This window comes from Wyeomyia smithii, chromosome 3 (genome assembly GCF_029784165.1).
Source record: "Wyeomyia smithii strain HCP4-BCI-WySm-NY-G18 chromosome 3, ASM2978416v1, whole genome shotgun sequence".
NCBI classification, from domain to species: domain Eukaryota; kingdom Metazoa; phylum Arthropoda; class Insecta; order Diptera; family Culicidae; genus Wyeomyia; species Wyeomyia smithii.
In genome coordinates, this window is record NC_073696.1 from 264,846,831 (window position 1) to 264,862,811 (window position 15,981).

The following is a 15,981-nucleotide window of genomic DNA, read 5'->3' on the forward strand; positions in this document are numbered from 1 at the left end:
AAGTAACGCTAGCGCTTGATGTTCAAAGCGAGATAGTACCATCCCTATCGAATCAATGTGCTTTTAAATCAGCTGAGAGTCGGACTTTCGGTCAGGGGGTATATAAACAACAGGGATGTTGCGGATGTGATGCGAATGTGGATGCGGATATGTGATTACGGATGTCAATTTTCATGCGGATGTTCCGCATTTGTGGATGCGGATGCGGATATCCGTAAAATCCCTAATAAACAACACCCACACTTATGTCACTACTTGTCGTTTCAACCATCACCCATAACTGTTTAATAGTGTTGAAAACAGGTGGAGGGTCCATACGACAATTTAGTTTCACTGAGACAGCTGTTGCGATGCCTCCACCGAGCGTCTGCTGGCTGTTTAGATGAGAATGATCATTTCGGAAAACGGTAGATTCCTAAAAAGTTGCGTTGACAAAAAAGGTCGTCGAGCTATGTTTCGGTGAGTACAGTTAAATCGTAGTCCTGCACATTGATTGTGGTAATAGATCCGCAAACCGGGTACACGAAAACGGATTCGTGAGTAAGCAGACTGCAAAGTGACAAATCATGAGGTACCGAAAGCTCAGATACACAATTATACATGCCTGACAATGCAGGTTGGAAGACCCCGTCTCTGTCTCCGAACACAAGACTTGGACAGTGACGAAGACGAAAATCAGCAGGTAGTGCGATTGAGTCGGAGAGATCAGGGGCTTTCATAATGCCTGTGAATGGGTGTCCTAAGTCCAATAAGTTGATAAGAGCATTTGAAGACTTTTTAACCGTGTTAGAAAGGCATAAGTTTCCATCGTCCTGGTCACAGTGGGTTCACTCAAGAATGAACTGCGGCTGAGTGCGTGTGAATTCCCGGTTGCTTTCATTCCGTCATTGGATTTTTTTAATGAATTCACAAAATAGTACATCTTCTGGTCATGAGCAAAACAATTAAGCTTGCTGTTTCAGGGCAGGAGAGACACTGATTTTGTAAGATACAAGTGTCAAGATTCTCAAGTCTCTCGTAGTGAAAGCTTTGCGCAGTGGCGATATCGTAGCCAATGAGGTAAAAACATTGCTTGCCCAATAGCAAACATTTTTTTGTGAGCGCGATTTTTGAATCCACAGCATTTTGGGCTGAAGGGGAAATATGTATCCCGAAAGCTGCAGCGAACTGGTTCTAGATCATTGACAATTAGCTCCACACAGCTTCGAATTCGTTGCTGCTATTGTCTATTGTGATAACGAAATGAACAGTATACAGCTGGTGACAGCACGGGAAGACGATATAAATCTTGCAAAAAAATAACACACGTCTCTAAATGCATTATTTCCAATGTCTGTTAGAATGCGGCAGTCGAGAGAATGCGTAGTACAAAAATTTTAATTGAAACAGTAAAATTTGCACCATTTGCATTGAAGAGCCAAGTTGAAACCACCTGTGGGAGACTGAGAAAATCAGGTTTCCATGAAAATACGTACTTTGGTGAATTTAAACTCGTTTTTCTCAAAATATTTGCATGCTAAAATGAATATTTCATCGCGTATTGATTCAGGAGACCTTACTTCAAAAATGTAGAGCTTAAAATTTGAAGAACGATTTTCTTATTTGATTTTTTATGAAAATACGTACTTTTGTGATTTTGTACTGAAATAATTTTAAAACTCCAAAATTCACTCTTACATACCATATTTCATCCACCTGACATGATTTGATACATGGAGCAATTGATACGTATCAAAATTACCAGTGTTTGCTCAATCTGTTTGAAAAATTAGAAAAAAACACAGACTTATTTGCGTCTCACAAAAACGGGGAGTGGTCCAGAGGGGTGGCACTTTCACCAAAACTTAGAGCAACTATTTCCCTTGAATAAAAGTTCAAGTTTTCCCAAATCGGCCGTTCCAGTGCTGGGAACGAGCATTTTCAAAAAAAAAGTTCCATCCCGGGTCTTTACGGGTTAAAAGATTCCATCGATTCCAGATTTCAGTCACCTCGTACACCAGCAAATCGTGCATCTTCTTTCACCGCGCACATCCACCGAGTGCGAGGACTACAAGGAGCCAACGGTCTCTCCCTAGCTTTATGTTGAATACAGTTTAGGTGGCCTCCTCGTCAGGCATTCTGGCTACATGTCCAGCCCACTGGAGCCTACCACGCTGTATTACCTTCACTGTAGCATGTTTGTATACCTGGTACAGCTCGTGATTCATGCGTCAGCGCCACATGGAAGAGTCCACCGCCACGTATCGACCGCAGTACTTCACGCTCAAGTCCGTGGAAGGTCCTGTTCGTAGCTGCAACTTGTTGTTTCTATCTTCTTGGCTCATATTGTTGTTACATGTCATAAGCGTACCAAGATAAACGAATTCATCAACCACTCCAGCACTGGAACACTCACGCTCTCTGCCAGCTACCATGTAATTTGTTTAGGCAGATTTAATCGCCACTCCCCTCCTCTACGGCCCTACGGTCGATACTGATGATATCAATGCCATCCGCAAAACCCAGGAGCATGTGAGATTTTGTGATGATCGTACCGTTTGCACGTTTCTCTTAGCACTGCTCCTTCAAGAGCGATGTTAATTGTAGGTTGGAGAGCGCACGGAGAGTCGATCATGTGGCTTCAGTCTATCCTAATGTTAATTAGTTTCGTCGGGAAACCGTGTTCCAGCATGATTTGCCACAGCTCGTTTCTTTTCACCGAGTCGTATACCGCCTTAAAATCCACAAACAGATAGTGTGTCCGCAAGTTATACTCCCGGAACTTATCGAGGATCTGTCGCAGGATGAAATTTTGATCCGTCGTGGAACGCCCCAATCGAAAACCTGCCTGGTATTCGCCGACGAAGGATTGCGTTAACGGTTTCAACCTTAAGAACAGGATACGGGAGAGCACTTTGTATGCGTAGTTGGGCAACGTAATGTGCAACAAAACAGTCGATAACCCTTCTTGTAGATTGGGTATATGAGGACTTCCAACTAGTCGGTAATTGTTCATCCACTCAGATCGTCAGTATGATCTGGTGGAGCACATAGTACAGTCCCTCGCTCCCCGGCTCAAGAAGCTCAGCCGGGATACCGTCCTTCTCAGCGGCCTTGCTGTTTTTCAGCCCACTAAACACCTCTTTCAACTCCACTTGTGTTGGTGGCTCCACAGCTTGTTCGTCATTCATAATCGTCATCCTGTTCTTGTTTTGCTCCCCCTGCTCTTCCCATATATTCACCTTCATCTAATAGCGCCTGTGTTCCTTCCACCTGGCTGCAACTGTCGATTTATCCGTAAGCAGGTAGTCGTCCTTGTCACATGACCGGCACAGGGAAATTCCTGCTTTTATTCTGTTGACTGATCTATAGAAGCTACCCAGGAAACCAATAAGCACTTGAATATGCAGTTTTTCTGCCTTATTTTTGCATTTCATATGCTTTCTGCTTTACATTAGTAGTTTGAATGCTTAGCTGTTGTATAACAGTATACGCAAAGCCATTGTATTGCTCGTCGTCATTGTACGAAAAATGCTTGTTCTAAACCAATACAAAACAGCTATATGTCAGCATCTCAAGTGCATCATTGAGAAAGTAAGTTAGGTATTTGTAAAGCTGACATCAGACGGTGATCATTATTGTTAATTGTTTGAAAATTGAAATTTATCAAACAAATGGAAAATTTTTGTGAATAGTGTTACTTACGAGCGAAACATGAAAAAATACGTTGCTAGAGATCTATCCAAAAATCTACAAAAAATCTTATTCAAGAGTTCGTTTTATTTTGTTTGTCTTAAATAACGGGGGAAGTGTAAGTTCCAGACGCTTCAGTGTTCACCAACGAGGGCGGCAATGGCCGCGGAATTGTCACGGTTGTTCGCGGCAAAGGTGGTGGATATCGCGTGCAGCCGATTACAGATTAGAGGCGAAAGGTGGTGGAAGCAGCGGAAGAAAAGGGGTCCCGAAAGAGAGAAGAGAAGGTTAGATAGAATTTAAGAAAGTGGGAGGCAAGAGAAAAGGAATTAGAGAATAAAAAATTGTAATAAGCCAAATACGTCTTTACATCGGCAATACAAGTATTTCCCAGTTAACCAGCGAAAACTAGGGATAAGCGTGCCGACCCTGAGGCATTGTTCAGGGAGTCTCACCAACGCTCACAGTTGGGACTACCGGTAACTTACACTATTTTATAGAGAAATCGTGAAATTGCAATAGCAAAATATAAACAAGATGGCTTCAGGGAACCCGTAGGACAATAAAGACATTGATTGTAACGGGAAAACACGCAGCTAGTCAGAAAAGTCTTACTGTGTTGAGAAAGAACATTGGTTTGTGATGTGTACTAAGAGTAGTGATGTGATGCCGTTTCGACTTCTTGAAGTTAATTCGTTCAGTTAACTCCGATAACGAATGTGACCTTATCAAATTAAATAGAAAGCTATCAGTGGTTGCTGTTTGATTTCGTTCGGTTATAATCGACCTGGAATGCATTTTTAGGAAAATACTTCAAAAGATTCAGAAAGAAATTCTATGAATACCAAATATTCAACAGCGAGAATGGCGAAAGAAAACAAATTTTCATCCACCCTAATTCCCAAAACTCGTGCTCAAGCAGGTACTAAAATTACCACCAGTAGAGAGAACGCGCTTGGCTCTGAATAAAAGGCAAAGAGCGATGGCATATCAGCATGCATACACTAATCTTCGGTCGACAGCGGACAGCCAGAAGTATTTCGGCGATCGTGTGCGCAACAACATGCCTAACGCGAACGAAACATTTTTGGAAAAGTGCATTTTCTCTCTGCGATTACCAAGAGAACCGGCCGCGGGGGACGAGATCGCTCTGAAGTTAACAATGAAGGAGAACGCGAAAAGGTAAAATTTTGTTTATGTAAACATAAGTGGCAAAAATAATGCACTAAATGACTCACACAAAAAGATTCTCACTGAACCTCTGCCTGGCGCGATCGGACGACGAATGCCACCCGCAAACCGAGCCGGAACAAATCGCCTATCACCTTGGGTGGAAATTCCCCGATGCTGATGGTGACGACGACGGCAAGCGCTGTGAGATGATACAGTGCAGCAAGAATTGCACCTGGAACGAGCCGCTTGTTGTGGGTGACGATTGGATCGGCAGCCAGCAGGTCACCGTTATCGTGAGGTTTCACACGGAAATGATGAAAGTGTTTATCGAGGATACCCAACATCCGCCGGACTACGAGTACGAGCATCAGTTTCCGATAGAGGAGATCAGGTCTTTCGAGCTGTGGGATGATGTTGAACGGGTGGAAGAGCTGACGCTCCGGTTTGGTGGGGGCTACAAGAATGGTCACTAAAAGTAGTTGTTATTTCTGAAATTGACACTTCGCACTTCGTCGCTTACGGCTCTAATGGCTATACGTGTGGCGATGGTGCGTCATATTTTCGATCACCTTCCAAAATCAATCAGATCAGACAGTTTTGCTGATGTGCGAGGTGTGTTACGTTTTAGGTTGAACCAATTTATTTCAATTTGTGTTATTGAATCAATGCACCGTAAAAATTAGGTTAACAATTTATTTATGTACGAAACCTCTGAATAAAATTATTTATGCTTTACCAATTATTCAGAATCGTTTTTGTAAAATTCCGGAAAATTGGACCTGATTAAGTGAATACTTGAATCTTCTAAATACATACCAAACAACAGTTTGTTTTTTTTTTTTGATTTTGTTTGTATACCCGGCATAACTAATTAGAACTTAATAGTCAGCAAGATTCTAAATTACCTTGGTTTGTTAAAAACATTTTTTTATCGTCATCGTAAATCATTAGTCTTTTACCAAAATGAGCGCGTTCACATGAATCTTGCCGTAGGTTAATCAACAGCTCTAGGTAGAGCAAAAAATCGAATACTGTGGATCATGCTAATGTAATTTATACCAAATTGGAATCTCTACATACGAACCTCAACTATGCAGAACCATAAATTTGTCGTTACGCTCTGTTAAGGCATTCTAAGTTGTAAAAAATAGTTTGACTATCAACATTATCAACAGCTCAACCCTAAACAATAAGTCGAAAGTCACGCAGTGCGTCTTGAACTGTCCTACAGATCAGACCTATAGCTTCAAAGTTTGTGTTTTGTCAGTGTGTCTTTTAAAGACTACCTGAAAGTTATTTCCCATCAGTCTTTCTCAAGACTATCTATTTCTTTCTCAATACTTGCAATTTGATATTATTTTTGAACTTTTTTCGTATCACCTGAAATGGCTGGACGGAAAAAGAAACCTCGCATCGCTGCGGGGAGGAAAAGAGAGGCATCTCTTTCTGACACTTCGAGTGTCTGTAGTGACAATCCTTTTGATATTTTGCCTGAGCAAGAAGCTGGTGAAATGGAAGTTACCAATAATGAAACTATACAAAATATAAAATCTTTAAAAAAGGAGAAAGTTCCACCTATTGTGGTAACTATTTCTTCTGAATTTAATATATTCAAAAAGGAACTTTCAACGTTTGTTTCTGACGTCAAAGTTACCTATCAAATTGGCCGTAGAGGTGAATGCCGCTTATTAGCCGACTCAGTAAAGGGTCGTGATCGTCTTGTTCAGTATTTAACTGACAAGATGTACAAATTTTTTACATATGACACCAAGAACGCCAAGCCGTTCAAGGTTGTCTTGAAAGGTCTCACCAACGATCAAACCGTTGATGAGATCAAACTTACTTTAACAGAATTACTTGGCATAGCCCCTACCCAAGTAATTCTAATGAAACAAAAATCACGAGGCGAAAACAGTCAGAGAACTGGAATTTCCCTTGTTAATTATTTAATTCATTTTAACCGCAATGAGGTTAACAACTTAAAATTTTTTGAAAAAGCACATGCTTTGTATAATATGCGTGTAAAGTGGGAAATTTATAGGAAGTATGGCGGAGGTGAAAAGCATATCACCCAATGCCGTACTTGCCAACGTTATGGCCATGGTTCCAAATTCTGTAACATGGACCAAAAATGTCTTAATTAAGGAGACTCTTCTCACAAAAAGGACACATGTCCTGTGAAAGAGAGTAAAAATTTTCGCTGTGCGAATTGTAACGGCAACCATATGTCAAATTTTTATCAATGCCCAGTCCGTTTAGCAATTGTTAAGGCAAGGCAAGGTAAACAAAATTCAATTTCTCAATTAAAACCAACTTCAAAACAAAATTCTCCAAGCGTACCAGTGACGCATAGTTTACCTACTCCTTTGCATACCCGTTTAACTTATGCACAGGTTACAGGTAGTTCGAACATTATACCGCCTAGTGTTGGTAGTTCGAAAATGACCGTTAATATGGGTAAGCAAAACACGCTAGAAAATAATTGTACACCTATCACTCCAGCTAATATTGCTACCGAAAATATTTTCTCTAATGTCAACTGCCTGGGGCCTATTACGGCAGGGAAAACTTTCTTTTTTGCAACAGGCAATGTTCGATCTTATGAACGCCATGTTGCAGGCAAAATCAATGTTTGAAGCCATTCAAATAGGCACAAATTTTACTATTAAAATTGTTTCTAATTTAAAATTTAGCAATGATTTTAAATAAAACAATTAAAATATTAAATTGGAATGCTCGCTCATTGAAGGCCAATGAGAATGAGCTTTTTAATTTTTTAACAGTAAATAATGTGCATATTGCAATTATTACTGAAACATTTTTGAAACCTAACATAAAATTAAAATATGATCCCAATTACGTGGTTCATAGATATGATAGGATTCAGGGTTCCGGCGGTGGAGTTGCAATTGTTATTCATCGCCGAATCAAACATCGTGCTCTTCCCCATCTTGAGACGAAAGTTATTGAAACTTTGGGAATTGAAGTTCAAACTGAACTTGGGATTTTATTTATTGCCGCAGCATATTTACCATTTCAATGCACACGCGAGCTCAAAAATTATTTTAAAGGTGATTTACAAAAACTCACCAGAGATCGTTCGAAATTTTTCATAATCGGCGATTTTAACGCTAAACATCGTTCATGGAATAATTCTCAAAATAATTCCAATGGCAAAATTTTATTCAATGATTGTTCTTCAGGATACTATTCTATTTTGTTTCCGAATAGTCCTACATGCTTTTCTTCTGTAAGAAACCCTTCAACAATTGATTTGGTGCTAACAGATCAAAGTCATGTATGTAGTGATTTGATCACACATGCTGACTTTGATTCTGACCATCTTCCAATAACTTTTTCTTTACCCCATGAATCAGTTTTAAACCCTATGAGCTCTGTTTTTATTTATAACAAGGCTAATTGGGAAAGATACAAAACTCATATTGAGAGAAATTTCAATAATGAGTTTGATTTGCAAAACGAAGTGAATATTGATTCCGCTTTGGAAGCATTAAAATGTGCAATTGTTGATGCCAGGAATTATTCTGTTCCAAAGGCTCAAGTGAAATTTGATTCATCAATAATTGACGAAAATCTTCAACTTCTAATTCGTTTGAAAAATGTCCGCAGACGTCAATACCAACGTTCTCGTGACCCTGTTTTTAAAACTATTTATAAAGATTTACAGAAAGAGATTAAACATAGATTTACTCTTCTGAGAAATCAAAATTTTGAGACTAAAGTTGAAAAATTGGAACCATATTCAAAACCATTTTGGAAGCTGTCGAAGATTCTTAAGAAACCTTCAAAGCCTATTCCAGTTTTAAAAGATGGTGAACGTTTTCTTGTATCCAATGAACAAAAGGCTCAAACACTTGCTCAGCAGTTTGAGAGTGTTCATAACTCAAATTTGAATTTTGTGAGTCCAATTGAAAATGAAGTCACACGTCAATTTGATTTAATTTCTTCCCAGAATTTTCTACCTGCAGAAATAATTGAAACTAACTTGAATGAGATTAAATCAATTATTAAAAATTTCAAAAATATGAAAGCACCTGGTGACGATGGAATCTTTAATATACTAATCAAACATCTCCCTGAGAGCACAATGGAATTTTTAGTGAAAATTTTCAATTGCTGCTTCAAAATTGCATATTTTCCCAAATTATGGAAAAATGCAAAAATTACTCCCATTTTAAAACCGGATAAGAACCCAGCTGAAGTTTCAAGTTATCGACCAATCAGTTTGCTTTCTTCAATAAGTAAACTGTTTGAGAGAATTATTCTTAACAGAATGATGTCACACATCAACGAAAATTCAATTTTTGCAAATGAACAGTTTGGATTTCGCCATGGGCATTCCACAACTCATCAATTGCTCAGAGTTACTAATATGATACGAGCTAACAAATCTGAAGGTTATTCCACTGGAGCTGCTCTTTTAGACATAGAAAAAGCATTCGACAGTGTTTGGCATAAAGGTTTGATTGCGAAATTGCAAACTTTTAATTTTCCAATTTTCCTAATCAAAGTTTTAAAAAATTATCTTACTGATCGAACTTTGCAGGTTGTCTATCAGAATTCAAAATCTGATAGATTTCCTGTCAGAGCAGGTGTACCTCAAGGTTCAGTCTTGGGTCCAGTCCTGTACAACATATTCACTTCAGATCATCCTGATTTGCCTCCAGGATGCACAAAGTCATTGTTCTGCGATGACACAAGCATTTCCGTAAAAGGAAAAAGTCTTCGTGTCATATGCAGTCGATTGCAGAAAAGTTTAGATATTTTTTCTTCCTACTTGCAAAAGTGGAAAATCTCTCCCAATGCTTCTAAAACTCAAATGATAATTTTTCCGCATAAGCCTAGGGCTTCTTTCCTCAAGCCAAACAATAATCACGTTGTCAAGATGAATGGGGTTATTTTAAGTTGGTCCGACAAGGTTAAGTACTTGGGACTAATTTATGATAAAAAACTTATTTTCAAAGAGCACATTGAGAGTATACAAGCCAAGTGCATCAAATATACGAGATGTTATATCCTCTCATTAACAGGAATACTAAACTTTGTTTAAAGAACAAACTTTTGATTTACAAACAAATTTTAAGACCAGCAATGCTTTATGCTGTACCGATCTGGTCAAGTTGCTGTTCAACAAGGAAGAAAACGCTCCAAAGGATTCAGAATAAAATTCTGAAAATGATTTTGAAGCGTCCTCCTTGGTTTGGTACACTCGAATTACATAGACTTACTGGTGTTGAACCATTAGAAGCTATGTCAAATAAAATTATTAACAATTTTCGACAAAAATCGTTGCAATCCTCAATTGCTACGATAAGCTCTCTTTATAGCCAATAAGTTAGCAATTAAGTTAGTTGTAAGTTTACTTCCCCTTTTCTGACAAGTAGGTTTAAATCCCTACGAATGATAAGTCCTAATTGCGAAAGCAAACAAATCCTAACAATTAAAATTACAAATTTCTAACAGTGTTGAGAAGTCACCATTTGTGATTGGACACACATACTCAATATTTACTAATATTTATCATAAATACTTAAGCTACTAACAAATCCCACCTTAAAAAAAAAAAGTCGAAAGTCACATTCTGACCAGTCATCGCGGATCTTACGGCACACACCTTGTTTTTCAGCGATGGAGAACCATGACGGATATGAAATTAAACGCTCTACTGTGATTCAGACGAGAGCGTAGCATAAGTTTAACACGTGGCTAAGCATAGCTAAACTTTCACTGGCCTATAAACCGCATTGACGTTTAAAACTGTTACCTTGGTCAGTATGCAAATTCCAAACTCTTTACAAAGTTTTTCCTTGAATTTGTAATTCCCACGCAGTGTTTCAGTGGGTGGGCAAATTACATTAAACATACCTTCATGTATGTAAAGCTTGGCTTGAAGTGGAAGCACGCGACTGGGGTCAATTACTTGGACAGCAAGCGTACAAATGAAAGGAAAAAGAATTCTACGAAAAGCACCTGAGAGCGGGCTTTTTTTCCTCCTTTATTCATATACAACACACGTGGTCCCGCGAGAAACGATTCAGTATCGTGAGAGACGCCTTCGCAGACACACATCGAATCGCGGACGGAGGTGGCGCGCGAATCACTGCAAAGTAATTGAAACAAGATCGCGATGAATGAACGACCTTTTACGGTACAGTTTCCAAAAAAGCCCGAAATCGGGGATGAGATCATCGTTAAGGGCAAGCTCAAACCTAACGCAAAAGTGTAAGTGACGGTGTGGTGAATTGTCCAACGAAAAGCTCAATTTTCTCCCGTGTTATTTTAGATTCTCTGTGAACTTCATTCTCCCGCTGTCGCCCCCATTACGGAAGTCTACGTCTGTTCTGGATTCCTTCGTTACTAGCAGTAGTAGTAGTAGCACTTGCTGCAGCAACGGCGTGGGCACGGAAAACCAATCTTCACCCTACATTGCTTATCATTTCAAAACCATCTTCAAAGAAGACGGTTCAAGCGTGGTGGTGCAAAACTGGAAAAACCTCGTCTGGCAGCAGGAAGTTATAGGTCCCAATCTGTGGCTGAAGGATCGAAACCGACCATTTGGATTAATTTTCCGATTCCATCACGACACGATACGGGTGTTCGCTGAGCACACGCACCACGCACCGGAATACGAATTCGAGTATCAAGTACCCCTCGAGAGCATACGAACCGTACAGTTGTGGGACGACGTCGAGTTCGTGGAAGAAGTGACGTTTCGATTCCGGAATGTTAGGCAACCGTGAAGCGTGGGAGTTCGATTAAAAACTAAGTTTACTTTCTACGTACATACTGTCACGATGCATCAATAAACGCCAACGAGACTCGCGCCGGCAAGATGCTAATTGTTGATCTCGCTTCGCTAATTGTAAACATAAACATGCACCACCAGCTCACCTAAGCGGCTATAAATTCCCGCCATCCGGTTTCAGCAGCTCAGTTTTTTAGGAAATTTTCCCAGCACGGTTAGTGTTTGTAGCGAATCACGACTCGCACGGAAGTCGCGACCTACCCCAGTCAGTAACGAGTATTAACGTTCTAAGTTTCACCTAAGGAAAAGTACTATATCCAATAAAGATGCTATCGTTTCTTCGGTAAACGAATAATTCATCAAGTGATTGTGTATTGATTGACTAGCGCCGATTGCATATAGCGGCAGTACATCGTGCTGTGACGTTCGCTGTCGGCGTCTAGGAGTAGCACACGAACGGGGAATTACCTTTTTCGAGCGTCAGAGTACAGTAAACATCGTGCATTTCTACTGCTAAGCAGTGCTTATTTTACTAACGATTTTTGATGAGCTGCCGGTTTGTTTCTTGGACGAAAACGCTTTTTCAAGAAGAATAGAAAAAGTAGCGTGCATGGTAGTCAGCATGATATTACCTTAATTTTATCGAAACACTGAATCGACTTGTATTCCTTTTTAAAAACAAGACAAGAAAAAAGGAACTTATGCTTATCAGTTGTGTGCCGTCACGTCTGCAGATTTTTTATCGACATCGTGCAGCGGAAAGAGGCCAAAGATAAAAGTATCATCATGCCCCAAATTGCACTTCATTCAATGCGTTTTCCTTGAAAAGTTTGTACTTTTCTGTTAATATTGATTAGTAGTTTCAATTATTTCGACCGGTGGGGGGCTCTTCAAAATTTAGTTTGATAGTGCCTGTACCATATTTTGAGATTGTTTACAATAGGATTAACCGCATTCATTTCACTTTTCGATCACAATTCGATCGAATTGTGATTAAACTTTGTTATATCTGTGTGATACATTATCAGCAGCTCAAACCGAATCTCTATCGCTTTCGATAATTAAAAAACATCCGGTTATAAAACTTGTGAATAAACGGGTTTGTTTTATATATTTTTCACAATAGATTTTTTTTCATGATTGCCTGTAAACCGATAAAGGAGTACATCAAAGTCAGTGGCGTAGCGTGACCGGGTGACACCCGGGGCGGAAAATTTAAGTGTCACCCCTTTCCTACTGCCAGGTTGCAGTGTGGTATCGTATTGTTATCAAAAATTGAGAGAGTTGGCACGTTCGTTTTCAATTGCACTCATTTTTGAAAAATTGGTTGAGATTATACTTTTAGGAGCAAATTTATATAACTTTCGAGAGTTTCTCCACGACCATCACCTTATTGATAGTTAATCTCATGAATATTACCCTTTGGAAAATGATACGTATGAAAATTTACCTCCTAGAGGGTAATACCCGAGACGGACGGCCCCCACCACCACGCATAGAATTCCGTCTTGGGCTACTCCTCTTTAGTCGCCACGTACACCTCGTTTTCCTCGAAATCGTCGGTCTCATCCGCCATATGCGTTACACCCTCGTAAATAATAACTCTAAAATGAGTAACATTTGACGCATTTTCGTAAAAAGTGGAACAACTCTTAAATTGAGTAACTCCACAAATACTCAAAACTGAGTAACACTAGGCGTCTTTTAAATGAGTCATTATTACTCAAAATTGGAGTACGACATTACTCATTTTTTGGGTACAGTTCAGTTTCATTACTGGCTAGAAATCCGCCACGTCCAATAAACGACACCACATGTTCATCAATAATTACCTTGTAATAAAAGTAAACAGTTATAATGCCTTCTGAGGCGCACACAATTAAAAAACATATGTCACAAACTGAAGCACGTGGTCAGCCCATTGTCATTTTCTCATTGTCATTGTCATTCATCATTGTTCTATTTCGCGATATAAAATATGAAACTACTTTTATATTTACTAATTATGTTTATTCAACGATCTGTACCGTGTGAGAACTCGAACTATAATGGCGCCAGAAATCAAGTAAAAGAGAGTTTATGTATTTAGTACAAAGAATAGCAGTATGAGTAGTACACATGAGGGGCACTTCAAAGTAATCAAGAACATCTTCCCGTTTCTTAAAAAAAAACAAAAATCTCAAAAATCTAACTGATAATCCTTCAGTTTTTCTGGAACGCGAATGGTTCTTTTTGGTCTACTACTTGACGACGGTGTAACAAGCCGATTCCGAAGTGTGCTCGTTGTGGGTGGTGTAATCTCAGTTTGAGTAAACAAAGCAGGCGCTGTCGTTTCAGTCGTGTTGACGTTCGTGTTGCACTCCGTTCCAGTAGAACAACAATCAGCCGTTTGGGTTGCATTATATCGCGAATCATTATCCTTCGGTGTTTGGTTTGGCAGCAGTTTCTGATTCCGAATGACCGGTTCAGAGCGGATAGGCAGCGTTTCGGGATCCTTACGTGGCTTGAGATGAACTAACGACCGACGGTAGTCCACACCATCTACATTTACAACATATGACCAATCGTTCAGATGACTGGTAACAAAGCCTGGTGTCCAAAGCTTTGTTGTATCGGGTCTTAATTGGACATGGACTGGCGACCAAACCCGCAACTCCGGTAATGGCTTTGTTTTTTTATCATAGTAGAATTTAGCCTTTTGACGGTTCACTTCTATTGCAGTCGGTACGTCTTTAACTACCATTGGACGTAGACGATCAACTGTTGACGGTACACCACACCGAGTGGAACGTGCGAAAAATCGTGCGACGGGACTAGACCCTACCTTGTTTGGAATATTGCGCCAATGCAACAAAGCGTACAAAAAATCAGTTCCACTTTCTTGGGCCTTCTTCAACAATTGTTTGGCCACTTTCACAGCAGCCTCCGCTTTACCGTTAGCCCGCTGATTATACGGTGCGGACGTAACAAGCTCAAAGTCCCATTCAGAGGCGAACTTTGTCATCTTATGGTTAACAAAATTAGTTCCGTTATCACAGACGACACGTTGCGGGACCCCATGGCGGGCAAAATTCTGCTTGCTCGCGATTATCACGGACTCTGGCGTAAGATCCTTCAAGATGTCCAATTCGAAGAAATCGGAGTAGTGATCAACAGTTATCAAAAAATTGCGCTTGATTCCTCGGTACTCTGCAAAGAATACATCCATCGATGCAAGCTGAAATGGATAAAGCGGAATTTCATGACTTTGCATAGGAGGATGTGATTGTGAAGCGGCGAATTTTGCACAAATGGGACATTGTTTTATGACTTCCTTGATCTGCGAACTCATGCCGGGCCAGAACAAATTTGCTCGTGCCAACTTTAAAGTGGCCTCCATCCCGTTGTGACTTAAGTGACAGCTATCGATAAGATTCCTTCGAAGAACATGTGGCACTAATATACGATCATTGCGAAAGATAAGGCCGTCTTGCGTGGCAAGTTCGTTACGATAACTGTAATAAATTGTAGCACTATCAGGTACACGATCGACGGAATCCGGCCAACCGTTACGAATATAACTCATCACCAATTGCATCGATGGGTTTTTTTCTGTTTGCTCAATAATGTCACTTATTTTACTGTCCGCAACTTTAAGAAAAGCACCTAATTTAACATTTTGCACATCTTCTAGCACTTTGTATATGTTACGCTTCTTATACTCATCAGGTTCCGTTACTACAAGGCAAGCTCGCGACAACGCATCGGCTACCACGTTATCCTTTCCAGTCACGAATTCCACGAAAAGATTATATCGTTGGAGGTTCAACAGCATATGCTGCAATCGGCGTGGGGCGGCTAGCAGTGGTTTACGGAAAATAGCAATTAACGGTTTGTGATCCGTCCGAACTGTTGCTTTTGGATTACCTACAATGAGCTGATCAAATCGTATGCAGGCAAACAGTATTGCCAGGAGCTCTTTTTCAATTTGAGCATAATTTCTTTCTGTGGACGAGAGAGTTCTTGACGCATAGCCTACGACTCCATCCCGCTGAAAAATTGCTACGCCAAGCCCGGTGCTGCTAGCATCACATTCGATTTTTAGCGGTTGCTTAACGTCATAGTAACGAAGGGTGTTAATATCACCTACCATCGATTTCACTTTTTCGAACTCAGCTTGCTCCACCGACGTCCATTGCCATGGAACGGACTCCGAAATCAGTCTTCGTAAGCTGTTCATGTTAGTGCTGAGATTCCGGATGAATCGGCTAAGATAGTTTACCATGCCAATGAATCGATGAACCTCTTTACGACTTACCGGTGCTGGATAACCACGTATAGCAGTAACCTTGTCTTCGTCGGGTTTGAGACCTTGACTCGTGAGCACATGT

General features: G+C 40.1%; 2 protein-coding genes across 3 annotated transcripts; both read left to right on the top strand.

Moving 5' to 3' along the window:
- Positions 1–4,696: 4,696 nt before the first annotated feature.
- LOC129731309 (uncharacterized) lies at positions 4,697–5,581 on the top strand. The gene is made up of 2 exons (XM_055691188.1): positions 4,697–4,854; positions 4,919–5,581. The coding sequence occupies exons 1-2, from the start codon at positions 4,736–4,738 to the stop codon at positions 5,316–5,318; spliced, it is 519 nt and encodes a 172-aa protein (XP_055547163.1). The 5' UTR covers positions 4,697–4,735; the 3' UTR covers positions 5,319–5,581.
- A 5,321-nt stretch (positions 5,582–10,902) lies between these two features.
- Positions 10,903–15,173, top strand: LOC129729948 (uncharacterized). 2 transcript variants are annotated; one of them, XR_008728769.1, is made up of 4 exons: positions 10,903–11,088; positions 11,150–11,954; positions 14,055–14,269; positions 14,333–15,173. XR_008728769.1 is itself a non-coding variant. In XM_055688874.1 (2 exons), exons 1-2 carry the CDS (start codon positions 10,994–10,996, stop codon positions 11,604–11,606), a joined length of 552 nt encoding a protein of 183 aa, XP_055544849.1. In that variant the 5' UTR covers positions 10,918–10,993; the 3' UTR covers positions 11,607–12,489. The 2 variants fall into 2 exon arrangements, 1 of the variants encoding a protein (XP_055544849.1); XM_055688874.1 differs by lacking the exons at positions 14,055–14,269; positions 14,333–15,173 and having other exon boundaries at positions 10,918–11,088; positions 11,150–12,489.
- The last annotated feature ends 808 nt before the right edge of the window (positions 15,174–15,981 follow it).

Excerpts from the sequence above, each read along its gene's own strand:
- LOC129731309 (XM_055691188.1), top strand. The coding sequence starts at position 4,736 with ATGCCTAACGCGAACGAAACATTTTTGGAAAAGTGCATTTTCTCTCTG. Across the intron at positions 4,855-4,918 it reads ATGAAGGAGAACGCGAAAAG|ATTCTCACTGAACCTCTGCC; the intron begins GTAAAATTTTGT and ends TCACACAAAAAG.
- LOC129729948 (XM_055688874.1), top strand. The coding sequence starts at position 10,994 with ATGAATGAACGACCTTTTACGGTACAGTTTCCAAAAAAGCCCGAAATC. Across the intron at positions 11,089-11,149 it reads CTCAAACCTAACGCAAAAGT|ATTCTCTGTGAACTTCATTC; the intron begins GTAAGTGACGGT and ends GTGTTATTTTAG.